Genomic DNA, 16,519 nt, shown 5'->3' on the forward strand with positions numbered 1-16,519 from the left:
GCTCAAAATGTGACTTATTTGGAGAGGCTGGAGGGCATCTCCTGGGGCTCAGAAATTGGAAAGTTGTTCCCTGCCACGCACATATTTGTTCGTATTTGCACTTTGTAAGGAAATTCTGGAGCTGGAGAGTAAAGCCAGAGCCCAGCAGAAGACGACGGTCAGGATTTCCCCCTGGCAGCTCTGCCTACCAACCACGGGGGCTGCGCTTGGGAAAGAACAGACTCGGACAGACGGTGCTCAGGGGGAAGCGGGAAAGCCAAGACAGACGGACCTTTACTCGACAGCAGCAGCAGCAGTAACAGCCTGCGGGAGGAGGAGAGGGGCCAACACTCACTGGCCCCAAAAGTGCACACAGCTGGGGAAGAAGAGATGCTTGTCACAACTCGGTGAGATAAATCAGGAGTTGATGCCGTAGCCCTTAGTGAGGTGGGACATGTCATGGCTGCAAGAAAAATCAGCCTGGATCGGGGTGAGGGGGGTCCTGCCTGCAGCAGGACCAAGCTGGGAGCGAGGGCAGGACAGACCTACAGACGCACGCTCCTGTCTGCTCCTCTGCTTGTACCTGCTGCCTTGGTGATCTCCAAAACCCTCGCACAGCAAAGCAAGGCTCCAGTCCTGCGACGTGCCAACACCTCCTGCTCACCAGCAGGACCAGTCAGATCCCGGGCTGCCCCCTCCACCCGCAGCAAGGCTGGTGGGACCGAAGGTGGTTGTGAAGAAAATGGGCTTGGGATGCCAGAGCGGCTCTTTTCGCTCCCGTCTGACACGGAAGTCCACTTCCAGCCTGGGTCTGACGGTCAAAACACACTCCAGGTGTCACAGCTGGCATCCTTTGGAGATGAGCAACAGCCTTCTTGTCCTCCCAGGTCCTCCCCGCTCTGTCCCCTTGCCCCGGCCGCAGCACAGGGCTGCCAGGGAGCCTGCCGAAACCCGGACCCGGGAAGCCCACCCGAGCGGCACGGCAGGGGTCTGCGTCGCCTCCTTGGGGCCGAGTCACTCCCTCCCCTTAGAAACCTCCAAATTCTCACCTTGGCACACCCGGGCACCAGCCGAGGTGCAAACCTTCAGCCTCACCCTCCCACCACCATCACCGCGGTGGCTTCTAAAACACCTTTACTAAAAGAGGTTCGGTCCCCATCCTCCGAGTCTCTCAGCTCTGTCCATGCAGGGGAGCGCGGCTTTCCCGGGACTCTTCCGCAGCCGCTACACGAACGTTATCGGACAGACCATCCATCTTCTACACACGTAACAGGAGCAAGGCCGGCGGCGGCCCCGACACGCGCGCGCACACACACACTGTACAGAGGAACGGATTGCTAAAGAGTCTGTGGTCCCGGGAGGCGTCCGGCCGCATCCCATGGGGAGCCGCGGGCGTCGGGACAAGTGTGCACGGTCCGCAGCCGCTCGCTCTGGGCGCTCGACAATTTTCCATCAGGCATCCCCGCAGTCATTGCACCCCCTCCTCTTCCACGTACGTCGAGGGAAACCAGCCGACCTGTCGGGGAAGCAGAGAGGTGAGCTGGAGACCAGGGAGCTCAAGGGACCTCCTGGCCCGTCGCTGGGACTATGCCCCTGCCACCACGTGCTGCTCCTGGTGAGCTGTTTGTATGGTGCTGGATGCGCCCACGTCCCAGTGCACGGTGGTAATGGCACTGCAGCCATCACCCTAATTTGGGACGGAGCTAGCAACTAGACATCACCTTGGACACATGGTTGTCTGCAATATGTAAGAGATCAGGGCATGGAGAATCTGTCCCCAGTGCTACAACTCTGTGGGACACAGGCCGAGCCATCAGCTGCTGCTTCCCCCAGGGTGCTGAGCCTTTCACCCGCAGAGCCACTCTGGTATAAATCCCCCTCGTGCAGGTTTAAGGAAGAGCAAACTCAGACGTCGCCCGAGCTGGCTGTGCCCGCCGCACGCTCCATCTGCCTGCGCGCACCGGGCATCGCGTATCACTGTCACCCAGCACTGACCAGCAGTGCAGCGGTGGCTCTTGCGAGACGACAGCCCATCCGTGAGCTGGGAAAGAGCCAGAGGGAGCGGGACGTGTGCCCCTGCCCTTTGCTGTCCTGACAGCAGGTTGCGCTCCGGGCAGACAGGTCGGGAGCGGGGAAGACATCGCGCCGCAGAAAGGGGATGGGATGCTATCTGGATAAACTCACTCTTCCGTTGGTTTCCCCCTTCCACCATCCCTGGTCCCCGCCAATCCTGCTGTAGATCTTCACCACGTCGCCCTCTCGCAGCGAGAGCTCCCGCATGTCCCGTGCCGCGAAGTTGTATCGTGCCACCGCCGTCCCTACGACCCGTGGGGTGAACACTGCCAGGGGACAAAGCAGAAGGAGTCGGGAGCTGCCCCCGCCGCACGGGATCAGCCGAAGCCTGGGGAAAGCTTGGCGAGGTTCAACCTGGGTTTTCCACCACGGCGCTGGCTTCCATCACAACGCCACGACCTGGGATCAGCTCCAATGTCAGGGTTGGCCTCGTTCGAATTGCTCAGCCCTGCAGAGACTGGGGTGGTTGGGGTCTAACTGGATTCCTGCCAGGCTTTAAACAGCTCTGTGGGCTTGGGAAGTCCCTCTCTGCTGACCAGGAGAGTCTAGGAGGGGCTTGGTGGGGCTCACTGCAGTGAGGGGCATTCTGGGGAGAAGGTGGTGAAAGCAAAGATATCATGGAATACACGGTCATCAACAATGAAACCAGGGGAAAATCCTGTTCCACCATCAGTGTCAGGTCTGGCTGCTGCACAGCTCCCAGCACCTGATGGGACCATCTTGTCAAAAGACTTCACAAACAGACTTGTATTTAAACTACTTCCAAAAAAAATTGAGTTACTGGGATTGGATTCTCCTAGAGATGCTGAGCAAAACCTGTATGTTTTGCCACGAGGAGGAACAAGCTGCTCACCCGGATCCCCCGGTATCCCAGGGCCCTTGGAAACTTGGTCCCATTACAGATCAAAAGCTGCGAAAGCACCCTGCAAAGCCTAATGCTGACCCACAGCTTGTGAGAAGCAGCATGGCCCAGGAGCCATCCTGGGACCTGGTCTCTGCCAGCACTGGCACGGCCCCAGCACCGCGGATCTCCATCACTTCAGGCTGGGGATGCTCGGGGGAAGCACAAGGAGGAGCAGCAGTGAGGAGGGAGAGGCAGGGGCAGTGCTCAGCCTGGGAAGGAGGGCTGGAGAGCAACGGTGGGAGGGGTGGGATGGGCAGAGGAAGGAAAAAAATGCACCTTCTCCGAAGTTTGCAAAAAAAGAAAAAGGGTGGAGAGAGAAAAAAAAAAAGGAATAAAATTAAAACCCCCCACCCTGAAGGGACATTGTGTTTGGGTGAAGCTGCCCTTTGCGTCCCAGGAGTTTCGAGGATTCATTTCAATTTTAAAAGTTTGCAAACCAAGGTTGAACTAAGTGCGAGGAAAAGCTTTGCCCAGATTTTCAGCTCTCGGGATGGGAGGAGATGAGGATGGCAATGGAGACAGTCCAGACACACAACATGCAATCACTGGAGGGCTCGTCCGTCCTCGCCAGGCAGCCCGGCTGGGCAACGGAGTGAGAGCCACGACAGCTTTGACCTCTGTCATCGGGACCTTGCTCAGAGACCGTTGCTACACCAAATAATTTCTGCAATACCTTTTATGCAGTTAAAGGATCCTAGATTCCCAGAATTATGTTCTAATACCCTGAAAAGTTAAGTGTTCTTCCCAAACACGGCACTAAGGAAAGCACGTGTAGCTTTGCCAATGATTTTCCCCATCCAGTCTAAAGAAAATACTAAAAGGTAAAAGCTTAAATAGGAAGAAATGAAGTGGCCCCTTTTTGCTGTGATCCCTGTCGAACAGGGAGGAAGACACCAGTCTGAAACACGTTTAATCGATGAGGTTCGAAGGCCGGAGCACCGCTGCGCTCTCTGCAAGGAGCCCGAGCCACAAACCACATCTGACAGCACAGGGTCCCCCCTGGCTCGTCAGCAAGGGGCTCCTGAGCAGCCTTGGGTGCCAGAGCTCAAAACCTGCCCAATACTGAGATGTTCTCCTCGTACAGCAATGGGGAACGGTCTGGAAGATGGTGTGATGCCAATGCTTGTTCGGTGAAACACATGGGATGAGCAGGTGGAGCTTGAAGTACATCACGAGATCCCAATGCACCAGATTCGCTTTTGCGTTAATTTTAGCCCCTTTTCCCAATAGTGACGACTCCATCTCCTCCCTGCCTCAATTCTGGGGGAGACAGGGGAGCGTGTTTTGCTTCCAGTCAAGCCTTGGTTAATTAACTTATTTCCAGGCCGTGCCCTGGGGCAGCATTGGGCACCCCCTGAACTGCCTGCAGGTGATGGAGGGGCAGTGGGGACCCCACAGGTCCCGCTGGCGATGGCTTTCAAGCTGGGGATGCTGCAGCCTGGGGAAGGCAGCAGGTCGAGGCACTGGTACCTGACCAGAAGGGACTGGAGGAGCTCTGAGAAGAAAAGTTGAGGCCCTGAGGACTGAGAAAAGAAAAGTTGTAGGAAGCGCAGGAGGCTGCAAAGAGGTTAGAGAGAAACAGAAAGAGGCAGAACACGCATTAAAAAGGAAACGGAAAAAAAAGAAAAATAATATTATAATGCACAATGCTTTAAGCCGACGGAGGAACACAGGGCAGAGCATGCAGGAGAGCTGGCGCGGGGGCTTGGAGCTGGGACAGCTGGTGGCAGGTGGCCGCAGCCCCAAAGCCAGTGCAGGGGCTCAAAAGTCATCCTGGGGTTGTATGTTATTGGAAAAGATACTTAATCGACATTTAAAAACTATCTCCCTTTAGTATTTTTAAAATATACCACATAAAAAGTGTTTAAAAAACGCATTTTTTTTCCCCATGAAGTGGTTATTTCTGCACTCAGGCTTTTAGACAAAACGCAGCGTCTTGATATTTATTTTTTTTTTTTTTTAATTTTAGGCACAGACTTACCATTTCTCCCATCATCTCCATTAAAGGAGTCCCACTGGGATTCAAACCATCACAAGTGACACCGGAACTCGATCCATTAACACATATGTGCAAGAACTCATGTGGCCGAGTAAGACACGACACATCCCGCTAACGGAGCACCGCATCTCCGCTCACCGCCCGCCGGGCTGCCCCCGCAGCCGCAGCTCCTCTCCTGGCAGGACCAGGGGGTGGCAAACCACCCCCAAGCACAGGGTGTAAACCCACAGGAAGGAAACCAGCCTCCCCCAGCAAAAGCTCTCCCGGGGAGGCTGCACCCGCTCCGTGAGCTGCACCAGGCAGCCCCAGCTCGGCCGGACCTCCCTCACCCCGCCACCTCCTGCGAGACCCGTCCTCAAAATGCCACCAGCCGAGCAGGAGACTCGTTTGCAGATTAGGAGGCTCAAGCCCTACAGCAAAGCTATAAATCCCTTCGCTCCTACGCCTCGCTCAACGGGTGAGGTTTCCCATCGGGGTCTAGCGGTGCACGCTCGCAGGACTGAGCTGGGCTTTACCTGGAGAGCGGGTGAAGGTCCTGGAGGTAGAGCGCTCCCGGGATTTATAGGGGTATTTCAGCGTTGTGTCCAGCTGCTTGAAGCTCTCCTTCAGCGAGTGGCTCTGGTAGTATTCGACCAGCTCCTGGGAAGGATGGAGAGGCACCTGGCTGTGTCTGCTGTCCTCTGCGTGACTGCAGGGATGGTGTGCATGCTCAAAGGGATATAAAAACCTACCAGCAAGCTTTCAAACTTCTTGGCTTCTGTGATGTGAATCCAGTTGTCCTTCTCCACCACCTTGATGTGCTTCACCTCCTCGTTGAACCTGCCAACGGTAGCAAAGGCGCTCAAGAAAAAATAGCCACATGCTCCAGCCCCGTCTCCCCCTCTGCACACAATACTAAATTACTCACTCAATTATTACTCACTTAATTATTACTCACTTAATACTGATGGCAAAGCGCTCGGCCTCGGCCGGCCGCTCCCGGATCAGGTAGGTGCCGCTGACGTGAGACTTGAGCAGGTTGTCCGTCTGCTGCCGCTCCATGTTCCCTGCGAACCTGAGCCCAGACGTTAACTAATTAATTCAATTAACTAAAAATTAATGCACGTCTTTAAAACAGGCACGCTTCAGACCAAAAGATACATCTTTTTTGAAAGGCGTGAGAGTTGAGAAGGCAAGTAGAGAAACAGGTCTCATCCAAAACTTCATGAGCAGAAAGGAAAGTGCCCTGAGATTTAGAAGAAATTGCTCAGCTGCTGAACACAGAGGGTGAGTGATGCAGAGAGCAACCTCTTCCCTTTGAAGTATCTTACCCCTAGAAAACCCCATTATTTGGGAACCAGACCCCAGGTAAACAAGGCTTCAGCGAGAGCAGGCGAGTGGGCATGATTTAGATTCAGGAATTTGCAAACCTGGCTGGAGCCAGAGGGAAGAAGCCAAGTGCAACCCCTCCCACCAAGGCAGGAATTGCTTCCTTCCTCCCAAAACAGTTTTCTGGGCACAGAAACCACACAAAATGGGAAGAGAAACCAGCATCTCTCCATCCATGAAGAAATCACCACTGAAGCTGCAAGGGCTTCAGCACCCAAATGCCGCTGCAGCGGCTGCCCACGGGGCAAGGCAGGATGCAAAGCATCGCCAGCCCACGTTCCTAATTCATTAGTAGAGCGGATTCCTGACGAGGCAACAATTAACAGGCCAGGTTGATGTATCGTGATGGCCGGAGGACGGCGGTGCCCCGCGGCAGGCCGGGCGACTCACCACGGGTACGCCGTGTAGTCTATCTCCCGCGAGGGCGGCCGGCTGTTGGGAGGCTGCAAAGAGAACGTTGCTGGTCACGGCGGGGCCAGCGTCTCGTCGGGATCATCACGTACGAGACGCTCCTCTCCGCGGGAGGACCTTCATCCGCTGAGCCATCTCTGAATTACTGGCTTCGGCGGCGGAGGGCAGTGTTGTAGCCGAATGTTTCTCCCTCAGCCGGGAGTACGCTGCAGTTTTCATTTACCTGAGCGTTTTTTAATTGGGAAGCAGCTGACAGCGTTACGAAACACAGTAAAAACCCCAAAAGTGCAATTTACCCATACTATGACTGATTTCAAGCGCTCTGCTCCCGAGTCACCCCACAGAAGAGGAACAGGGTCTGGACCTGGTCATGCCAACCCCAACCTTGGGAACAGGCTGAGACCAACCTGACCGGACATTTGCAACCATGGGATGATGGATTCATGCCCTCCCTTACTCGGCCACAGTAAAAGGCCTGTTTCAAGGTCCAGGGACTTACTGGAAGGACCAAGGTCTCAAGCAGAAGGCTGAGAAGAGCAACAGGCACTGCTGGAGCAGCACCGCCCGCGACAGTTCCCAGCACCCGCAGGCACTGCCGGCTCCATCTCCTCTCCGGCACTTACCCTCGCATCGACCGGGCAGGGCTTTACCGACGAGCTGGGAAAATAACCCGACTTCTTCGTCTGCAGCAACCGCCCCTGCAAAGCCAAGTTGGGAATCAGCCTGGGATGTGCATGGAGGGACAGGGACAGTCCCTGCTGCAGCTCCCAGGCAACAAACCACCTCGCAGACCCCCCAGCTCTGGAGTCTCAGCACATCCCTGCACCCTGGGAAAGCCCACAAATAAAAGGGACGATGCAGAAGTCAATGGTTTAAAACCTCCTGGGAATTTCCCAAGGGGAATGGCTCTCACCTCCCACCACGGCGAGTCGGGGTCGCCCCTCAGCAGCTCGATCACGTCCCCAATTTGAAATGTCAGCACCGGCTTCCCGGGGGGGGCTGGGTTTCCGTGGTAATTCTGAACTGCCACCATTTTAGGACCTGGAGCAGATGCAAAAGTTTCATCACTTAGACCCTGCTAACAAGAAGCAAAACAAAATACCCTCCCTCAAAGCCTGTTGTTCGTTATCCTGCGAACCACAAATCTAATGGCACCAACAGGATTTTGGGACGGAAGGTGTGAAAGCAGAATGGACCAGTGCCCACAGTGACTGGTCCTGGCTCCTGCAGTTACACGAACGGCTGAGTTCACTGAGCAAAAATAAACCCACGAAGGACCGATCCAAGCCAAAGCTCCGGCTCCCCGCCCTGCACCTGGACTTGACCCTGGCCGTGGCAGACTGGCTCGCGTTAGGCGATGCCCGGCCAGCACCAAACCCCGCTGGGCTCAGCACTGACACTTGCAGCTGCCAAAGGCACCAGTGAACACTTGGCTTCCTCAGAATTTCAGCCTGGACCTGGGACCCAAACGCCCCTGAAGCTCATGGTCAAAGTCCAGTTGTCTCGCCAACAACTGCACATTAAACAAGCTCCCCCGACTGCACTAAAACCACAGTGTTTATCTTCAAAATGCTTTCCCACCTCTGCCTCTCCCTGCCCAGCGAGAGCATTCTGTGCTTTCTTTTTTTAACCACCAATTTGATTCAGGTTTCTTTTTGCCAGCCTTGGCTTTGCTTTTAACAGGAAAAGCACAAAAACAAATTGTTCCTTCTTCTTCGAGCCAGAGCACAGGCAGAGCAGGCCCAGCACTCCATCCAGGCAACTTTTAAGCATAAGAAAATAAAAAATATTGCAGCAACCACCATGACCAACGGCCCCAGGAGAGGGCAGTGCCTGGAGCTGCACATCCCCGCAGCGCCAGCCACGCGCCGGCAGGAAGACGGTCCCCATCACCAACAAGGCTCCCTGCCAGGAAGGAGGATCCGGCACAAGGAAGCCTGCCAGGCTCTCCTCCGTTATGGGTGGGACATACAGAAGTGTCACCGGTGTGGCAGAGCCGGCCAGGGGCACGGAGGCACCAAAAGCAACGAGGCGGTGTCAGTGCCCGCAGCGGGCAAGGGCTGAGCCCAGGTTGAAGCTGGGTCTTAGACCCGACCTGTTGCTTTGGGGAGCGGGGACAGGACCCTCAGCACCCCATCGCTCGCTGCCAGGGTGGCACAGGACCCTTCTGCAGCTGCTCAGGCTCCTTTCTGGTTTCGGAAGGAGTTTCTCCCTCCCACGTGCTCAATGTTAAGGGACACCTGCAGCCACCACCAAGATGCCATCTCTACTTGCCCCCCTGCAATACAGACGTGCCCTTACCAGGTCCAGCACTCAGCGAATCCTGCAAAGAGAGAGGAAAAAGCCTCCGTGAGAACACGGTGGTTTGGGTTCTATCCATGAGCCCCTGCCTGAAGCCACCAGGACAAGAAACCCTCTCCCAAAACCTCAGCTGGCACTCGGCGCTCATCTCAGCTGGGTGCTGGCACCTCCCGAGGGCCATGGTGCCACCCCGACTGGGCCAGTTTTTGGCTGGAGGAGAGACCATCGGTCTCTCATGTTACTGGGACCCCCCCGATGCTGGTGCCAGCTCTTCCCACAAGCTGCCTAAAGCTGGACCAGACAAGGACACAGGCTGTGCCCAAGGCCGAGAGGGATGCAGAAAAAGGGCCATCAAACAACGTACCTGGTCTGCTGAAGAACCTGCAAGAGGAATGTTAAAATAAGTGGTTAATTTAACAGGTAACAAATCCCATTTTCTGCTTCTCTTGACTCCATGAGTATCAATAAACTGGCACCAGTGCTTGAACTCAACGGAGAAAGCACAAACTAGAGGGTAGAGACACTCAAGCCATCAGCGCTGGGTGGGCGAGACCCGGGGAGGGACTGGAGCTGGACAAGGAGGTTTTCTCACTTGCCTCAAGTTCTGCAATTTTGTTTCTTCCTCCCTCCACTCCCCACTTCAAATGTCCCCGAAGCCACCCCGCGACAGACCCCTGCACCATGCAGTGCCAGGGCTCTGACCCTGGCAACCAGGGGCGAGTCACAGGTTTGCCCCATTTAGCCCAAGGACACATATTTTTGCCGTACTATGGGGCGTTTGGGATCCGGAGACGAGGTCTCTCCTCATCGGAAACGCGATCCCTGCCGTGGACCCTCCCACTTGCACTAACCAACATCTTCTGATGAAGAACTCATCACCTCCAGCACGAGGGCTGGGTGCCTCCCACCTCCTCTGACATACGAGGGATTCAGCTCTTTGTTTTGGGGGATTTTGGTTGGTTTGGTTTGTTTTTTAAACCACCAGCCAATGTGAATTACAGCCCTTGGAAGCGGGTGGGAGTGTACTAAGATTTTGTTATGCATTAACAAATATTCCTGCTTTAAAGAGCGAATCTTCTGGATCGTTCCCATGCATTCACCGCCTTGGCACAAGCGGCTCGTGATGTGAAATAACTCACCGATCTTACAGGGAGGAATGATCTCCAAGCACTCCTTATGAGCACCTGCTCCACATTTGGGGCAAAGATAGCCCTGGTAGAAGGTTCCTCTGTGCAAAAAAGAAGTCAGAAAGTCCTAATTCAGCCCCAGCTTTGAGATTTTCTTTCCGTGTTTTACTGCAGATGCTGAAAAGGTGGATGGATGCTGCTCACCTTAAGAACATCCTGCAGGCTTTGCAGTTGGTTGTCTTTTCAAATGTGTACATCTGAAAGCTATGATGATTTGCATTGGCTTTCTCTGGCTTTATGTTGGACCTAAGGGAAAGGACCAGGGGGTTATCAACCTGTCCCTACGACTCACGCTGCCCTCATGACCTGTCACAGCAGCTGCTGTTTGCACTTCAGACAAAGTTTGGAAACCAGATGGACAGATCAAAAAATCAAGTGTGAAAGTAGACCCAGGGCTTAACTGTGCAAGAGAAAGGACTCTGCCCACCAACCTTCCCCCAGGACAACATTCATGGGTTTGGCCCTTGCCCGAGTCAATCAGCAGCCCAGACCTGCCAGTGCAGGGCCAACTCCTGCTCCACTCAGGACTGGTTCTCCTGCAACGCCTTCCTCCAGCCCCAGCTTGGTCCTTCACACGTGGCTGACACCACGGCAAGGTGTCATTTCAGACCATGCTTTGGTGCAGACGCTCAGGGTAGGTGATTTCATGCTGGACCCAAGCTCCCTTTGCACAGGGACTCGTCCAACAAGCCCACACGAGCTTCCCCCATCACCAGCTTTGCTGTTGGAGCTGGTCTCCAGTGACCTGCTGGTCCAAGACACTGACGCCCCACCCCGTGCTTGACTGCACGCCAGGGCTAGAGCAGCCACCCATGCTCACATTGCCATTTCAAACTGCTCCATCCACTTCCTCTTCATTTCCTCCGTCTTGCAGAAGAACTGGAAGCCCTGCTTCCCCTGAAGGTGAATTAGGTAGAAGCCATATGACCACTGCAAGAGAAAACAGGAGCAGTGATGGGACCGCTGTGCTCCCAACACCTGAGCAGCAAAACGCACCACGCTTTTATTCAGGCATCTTTATAACTGCTCTCAGTGCCTGTGCCCTTCCCTGCTTCCAAAGGACTCCTGAACCTTTGCAAAGGTAACAGCAGGGAAGGAGGAAGAAGAGCTCCGTGCTTCTATAACACATCACAACTAACGATGCCCGAATCAGCTTGGCATTGTGCACTAGGGCCAAATAGGATTTTATGGTGGCAGATGAGAGAACTCAGATTTTTCTGCTCCAGTGGATCCTCCCCAGCCATTATATCTCTCCTTGACAGCAACTGACAGCCCAGGAGGAACATCTGACCTGCCCACCGCACATATGCTCTGCCTGCCTCATTACAACACTGCACCAAAAAACACGGGAGAAAATTGTGTGCTTTGCTTACCATTTTTCCATGAGACTAGAAAGCATAGGAGAGCAAAGTGGAAATATATTTCATTAAAACACAAAGCTAGCAGCATTTCTTCAGCATCCAAGTTGTAAAATTGGCTATTCTTACCCAAACGTCACTTATCCCATCTGTACAACACCTCTTCCCATTGCATGTAAGTGGATTAAGCTAATGGTCTCTGCTAAACCCAGAGCTGGGAGGTTTCCCTTCATGGCTGCAGACTTAAGCCTCAAACCACCAAGAAAATCATGTTCTTTTAGTGGGAGCCATGCTCCGAGTGCCGATTTTGGCAGGCTGCTCAGCAACATTCACACTGCCTTTCCAGGCTCCTCCACCCCACAACTCGTGGGAGCAAGAGCATCCAGACGGACCTTCCCTCCCTGCCCTCCTCTCCGCCCCGTCCGACATTTGCTCCTCGCCCGTCCCTCACTGCTGGCAGGCCAGAAACCAGGGAGCAGCTTCCTCTCTCCTAACTCTAATCATCCCGCTTCTTCAGGGCTGTTTGGCAAGGACAGAGGTCAAGGATCAAGCCCAGCCCCGCATTAATAAACATTTCCCGACTCTCTGTAAGGCTGCCCTGAAAGATGAGCATTTATTTTCCAGCTTTTTGCAAGCTCTGCTTCTATTTTAAAAGGCTAATGGGAACATACACTCCCAGCACTGGCCCAAACAGCTCCAAAACACTCCCCAGAAGAGCTAATCCCTGGTCCACCTACCTTCTTGATGTCCTTGTTGTTCATAGGGTCGTCAGTCATCTTGTGGAAGAGCAGCTCGATAATTTCTTTCAGCTCATAATTGTATCCTTTCCTTTTGCAGACGATCACCACTTTATCAAATAAAAATAAATACCTGCCCAAAGCAAGCAAATAAACAAGCAACCCCATCAACCATCTCATTAAGGTCCCCGTTCAACGGGATGCATTTGGCACATGCTCGATGCTCTGACACTGTGCTGGAATCCTACATTGATGTGAACTTCTGTCAGCGCAACTCTAAGGAATAACTGAATAAATGAGCACAAGGGGAATCAGCAAAGAAAGCCACGTTTGGTTTGGGAAAACTTCTCACTGACCTGTCCTGCTTGGTGTGGTTGACTATGGAGCGGACCTTCAGCTCACCATCGATCTTTGGCCTCCCGAACTCCTCCAGCTTCACTTGCTGCAAAAAGCAAAGCAGGGTGAGATCCATGGCCAGCGCTGGGACGATGCTTTGGGCACTGAAACCCCACCCTGCCCGGATCGCATGGCGTGCTGGGGGCATTCCCATCAGCCCTGCCACGAGCTGCAGAAGCTCCTGGGAATAGCATTGCCCTTGCCAAGGGAAGCCCATGGACAAGCACGGCCCCAGCATCAGGAACAGGACCATGGGAGATTGCTGGAGCTCCAGCACCAGCATCCCAGGGCAAGGCTCAGCAGTCAAAGCATTTTTGTAAGGTTTGGGATCCAGAAAGAAAAAAAAAAACAAACACAAAAAAAGCTATTTCCCAGGGGCTTCTACAAAACCAGAACTATTGCAGTTTTGATGCCCATCCTGAACCAAGACTGGAGATTCTGGGGAGGCTGGAAACCAACCCAAGGGTTTGATCAGTTTATCTTCCAGCTCAGAAGCCCTGGCAAACGTTGCTTGGCGCCGAGCCGCGGGAATCATCCCCTTGCACAGCTCTTACAGGAAAAACAACATCCTGAAGCATCACCACTGGTCAGGAAAATAAATATTTCACACCACTGTGTGTATAGTCCACAATTATTTCATGGCTGTGCCACACAGGCTCTGTGTACATCACACCAACCACTTCACAACGTCCCGCCTGGTGCAATGAAAGGAAACACCGGGCAGAACGTGCGTGGGATTGATCTGCAGACAGGAGCAACTGCTCTGCCAACTGCTCATCTCCCGCGTGTCAAACCTGCTCTCTGCCTGCTGCAAGGAGGAGAAGTGGCTGCTCAATGCCCCCATTGACATGCCCCTTTTTTTTGACTGTTCTCACAGATCAGGGTTATTATGACGGCTTCACTGAAAACCTGGGAGCCACAACAGCCCACATCCCACTGGAGAATTTTTGCAGCTTTCTCTTAAAAATGAAGGATTTTGTCTCTGTCTATTAAATAACCATCAATTAAAAGCTCATTGTTTTCAAACGAAGTCAAGGCTCAAAGCACCCCCCAAACCCAGCACCCCTCCGGGAAGCCCTCGGGGTGGGCAGTCCTTGGCATCTCCCTCCATCAGCTCTTTTGAAGCATCTCAGGTGTCAGCCCCCAAATTGCATTACCCCAGCGTAAAGCGTGACAGCAGAGCAGCTGCGCCCGCGGCCAACCAGCCCTCCCCTCCCCTCCACCCCCTGGCAAATGTGGGAAAAAGCTCCTTAGCTAGAAGCTCTGCCACTGAATATTAAATTAGTGGGCTTCTTTGGGGCTAACATGAGTGATGGGTTGCCCAGGGTAGGCTGATGCACAATGGACCAAGTGTTTGATACCTCTGGAGTTTGGAGGATGAGATTCTCCTTAAATAGCTGGTTGAGATTTTGGGGATTAAGTGCCTATCACATGTGCCCTCCTCCTCTAAACAGGCCTTGGGACGTTTTCAAGTGCAAAACCATTCAGTTAACCTCTCTGTCCTCTTAACAGTAAAAGAAAACCCACTTTAGATAGAAGATGGGAAATTAAATAGCAGATTTGGGGAATTCTCGGGTCTCCCCTACACTAGTAACATAAGAAAAAAGCTGGAGAAACAATTTCAATGTAACACCTCCACCACAGCCTTTTGTCATGTAGCAACCACTTCTGGACCACCAGCAAAACCAGTCAGTGAGCAGAGAGTGTCCGAACACACTAGGGTCTTTCTTGGAAGCACAACACATTCAGTAGTAATTGCACAGAAAAAGCAAATACGTTAATAATAGTCAAACTAAAGTAGGGAGCCAGAGGATTTTCCAACTTACCAGATTTTCTATAGAGCTCTGAAATTCACTTATTTTCTTTAAAGTCTCTTTGTCCCTTTTTACTTCATTTATGTACATGGCCAAGTCCTTAAAAGGAAAGCGAATATTGATTTTTATTTTCCAGACGAACCTGGTACCTTACCAAAGCAGAAACCACACAATCCCAGCACCCCGAGGCCGTGTCCCCCTCCAACCTCCGGACCAGAGGAGGATTCCCACACAGCCCGGACACGCTGAGCCCGGGCAGTTTGTGCTTGTGCTGCTCAACCAGGCAAATGCTGCAATTTTTATTGCTTCCCAGAAGAGGGCAAAGCACGAACCCGGCGCAGCACAGCAAACCCGAGCCGTGGCTTTTACCTGGTGAGAGCCCGGGAGAGCAGCCCGGCATCCCCTGCCCCGGCAGTATCCTTCCCTCTCCTCCCAGCTTTCATCACCGTAATTCCCTTCATCCCCTCCCCGACGCAAAAGCTGTGAGCCAGTCTGCTGGTAAAGCATCCATGTCTGTAAAGTAACCACTTTGGACACCCGGCTGCACGTGAGCTGGGAACAGCGTTTGGGTTAGGTTGGAAGGGACCTTACAGATCATCTAGTTCCAACCCCCCTGCCATGGGCAGGGACACCTTCCACTACACCAGGTTGCTCAAAGCCTCATCCAACCTGGCCTTGAACACTTTCAGGGATGGGGCAGCCACAACATCTCTGGGCAACCTGTTCCAGTGCCTCACCACCCTCAACATAAAAAATTTCTCCCTTAGATCTAATCTAAATCTCCCCTCTTTCAGTTTAAATCCATTGCCCCTTGTCCTATCACTACACACCCTTTTCCAAAGCCCCTCTCCAGCTTTCTTGTAGCCCCTTTAGGTACTGGAAGGCTGCTGTAAGATCTCCCCAGAGCCTTCTCTTCTCCAGGCTGAACAGCCCCAACTCTCTCAGCCTGTCTCCATAGCAGAGGTGCTCCAGCCCTCGGATCATCTTTGCAGCCCTCCTCTGGACCCGCTCCAACAGCTCCATGTCCTTCTTGTGCTGGGGACTCCAGAGCTGAACGCAGTACTCCAAGTGAGGTCTCACAAGGGCAGAGTAGAGGGGCAGAATCCCCTCCCTCGACCTGCTGGCCACGCTTCTTTTGATGCAACCCAGGACACAGTTGGCTTTCTGGGCTGCAAATGCGCATTGGCAGCTCATGTTGAGCTTCCCATCAACCAACATCCCCAAGTCCTTCTCCTCCAGGCTGCTCTCAATCCATTCTCTGCCCAGTCTGTACTTGTGCTTGGGATTGCCCCGACCCACGTGCAGGACCTTGCACTTGGCCTTGTTGAACTTCATAAGGTTCACACAGGCCCATCTCTCAAGTCTGTCGAGGTCCCTCTGGTTGGCATCCCTTCTCTCCAGCGTGTCGAACACATCACCTGGCTCTGCCCTAGTTGCTTCCAGTTGACCTCCCTGGGTGCTCCAGATTACACCCGAGCTGGTGAGAGCACTGGAATGCTCACGCTCTGTCCTTCTTGGGGACATCCCCCGAAAGCATCCCCATCTCCAACACCTCCGGGCCTCCAATATCTCCCACTGCACAAACGCTATGTTGTAAAATAAGAAGACACTTGATGGAGCTTGTTCTGCCCTGAAAAATTAATTTCTTACCCAAATTTTGACCCATCAAAGAGAAAGAACCCTGTCCCTTCCACTAAAACAACTTCTCACATGCTTCGGAACGTATTTTCTGTGCCTGTTTGCTTCTTCTCTGCTCCCTATCTCCTTGTCTTCCACAACAGCTCTTGTCAACTCGGATTAAATCTGAACATGGGATTTTTTAAGACATCCCCGCTGGGTCAGACCTTCCTCAGCTTCCCAACATAAGAAGGGTTAATCACAAATGATAATCACAAATCTACATGACAATACTTATAACATCAGAAAATACTCCACCGGGCGGGTGGCAGGGATGGTTATGAAGAATGACAAAACCAAAAGCCTTATGAAGCA

General features: G+C 53.3%; 1 protein-coding gene across 4 annotated transcripts in view; it reads right to left on the reverse strand.

Annotated features, from left to right (window-relative positions):
* Positions 1-1,447: 1,447 nt before the first annotated feature.
* The window catches only part of VAV2 (vav guanine nucleotide exchange factor 2), a 146,331-nt gene continuing 131,259 nt past the window's right edge, over positions 1,448-16,519 (reverse strand). For 2 of the 4 annotated variants that reach the window (XM_086624930.1, XM_086624932.1), the window contains 18 exons: positions 14,540-14,626; positions 12,674-12,759; positions 12,318-12,450; positions 11,596-11,610; positions 11,043-11,152; positions 10,367-10,468; positions 10,175-10,263; positions 9,400-9,416; positions 9,036-9,057; positions 7,648-7,775; positions 7,358-7,432; positions 6,714-6,766; positions 5,893-6,009; positions 5,687-5,774; positions 5,471-5,594; positions 4,427-4,513; positions 2,164-2,318; positions 1,448-1,495 (listed from right to left, as the gene is read on the reverse strand). In XM_086624930.1, the coding sequence (XP_086481056.1) occupies positions 1,448-1,495; positions 2,164-2,318; positions 4,427-4,513; positions 5,471-5,594; positions 5,687-5,774; positions 5,893-6,009; positions 6,714-6,766; positions 7,358-7,432; positions 7,648-7,775; positions 9,036-9,057; positions 9,400-9,416; positions 10,175-10,263; positions 10,367-10,468; positions 11,043-11,152; positions 11,596-11,610; positions 12,318-12,450; positions 12,674-12,759; positions 14,540-14,626 (1,536 nt within the window). The remainder of the gene's footprint in view (positions 1,496-2,163; positions 2,319-4,426; positions 4,514-5,470; positions 5,595-5,686; positions 5,775-5,892; positions 6,010-6,713; positions 6,767-7,357; positions 7,433-7,647; positions 7,776-9,035; positions 9,058-9,399; positions 9,417-10,174; positions 10,264-10,366; positions 10,469-11,042; positions 11,153-11,595; positions 11,611-12,317; positions 12,451-12,673; positions 12,760-14,539; positions 14,627-16,519) is intronic. The other 2 variants (XM_086624929.1, XM_086624933.1) reach the window with 2 other exon arrangements.

Source organism: Tauraco erythrolophus, chromosome 22 (genome assembly GCF_009769465.1).
Source record: "Tauraco erythrolophus isolate bTauEry1 chromosome 22, bTauEry1.pri, whole genome shotgun sequence".
Classification (NCBI taxonomy): domain Eukaryota; kingdom Metazoa; phylum Chordata; class Aves; order Musophagiformes; family Musophagidae; genus Tauraco; species Tauraco erythrolophus.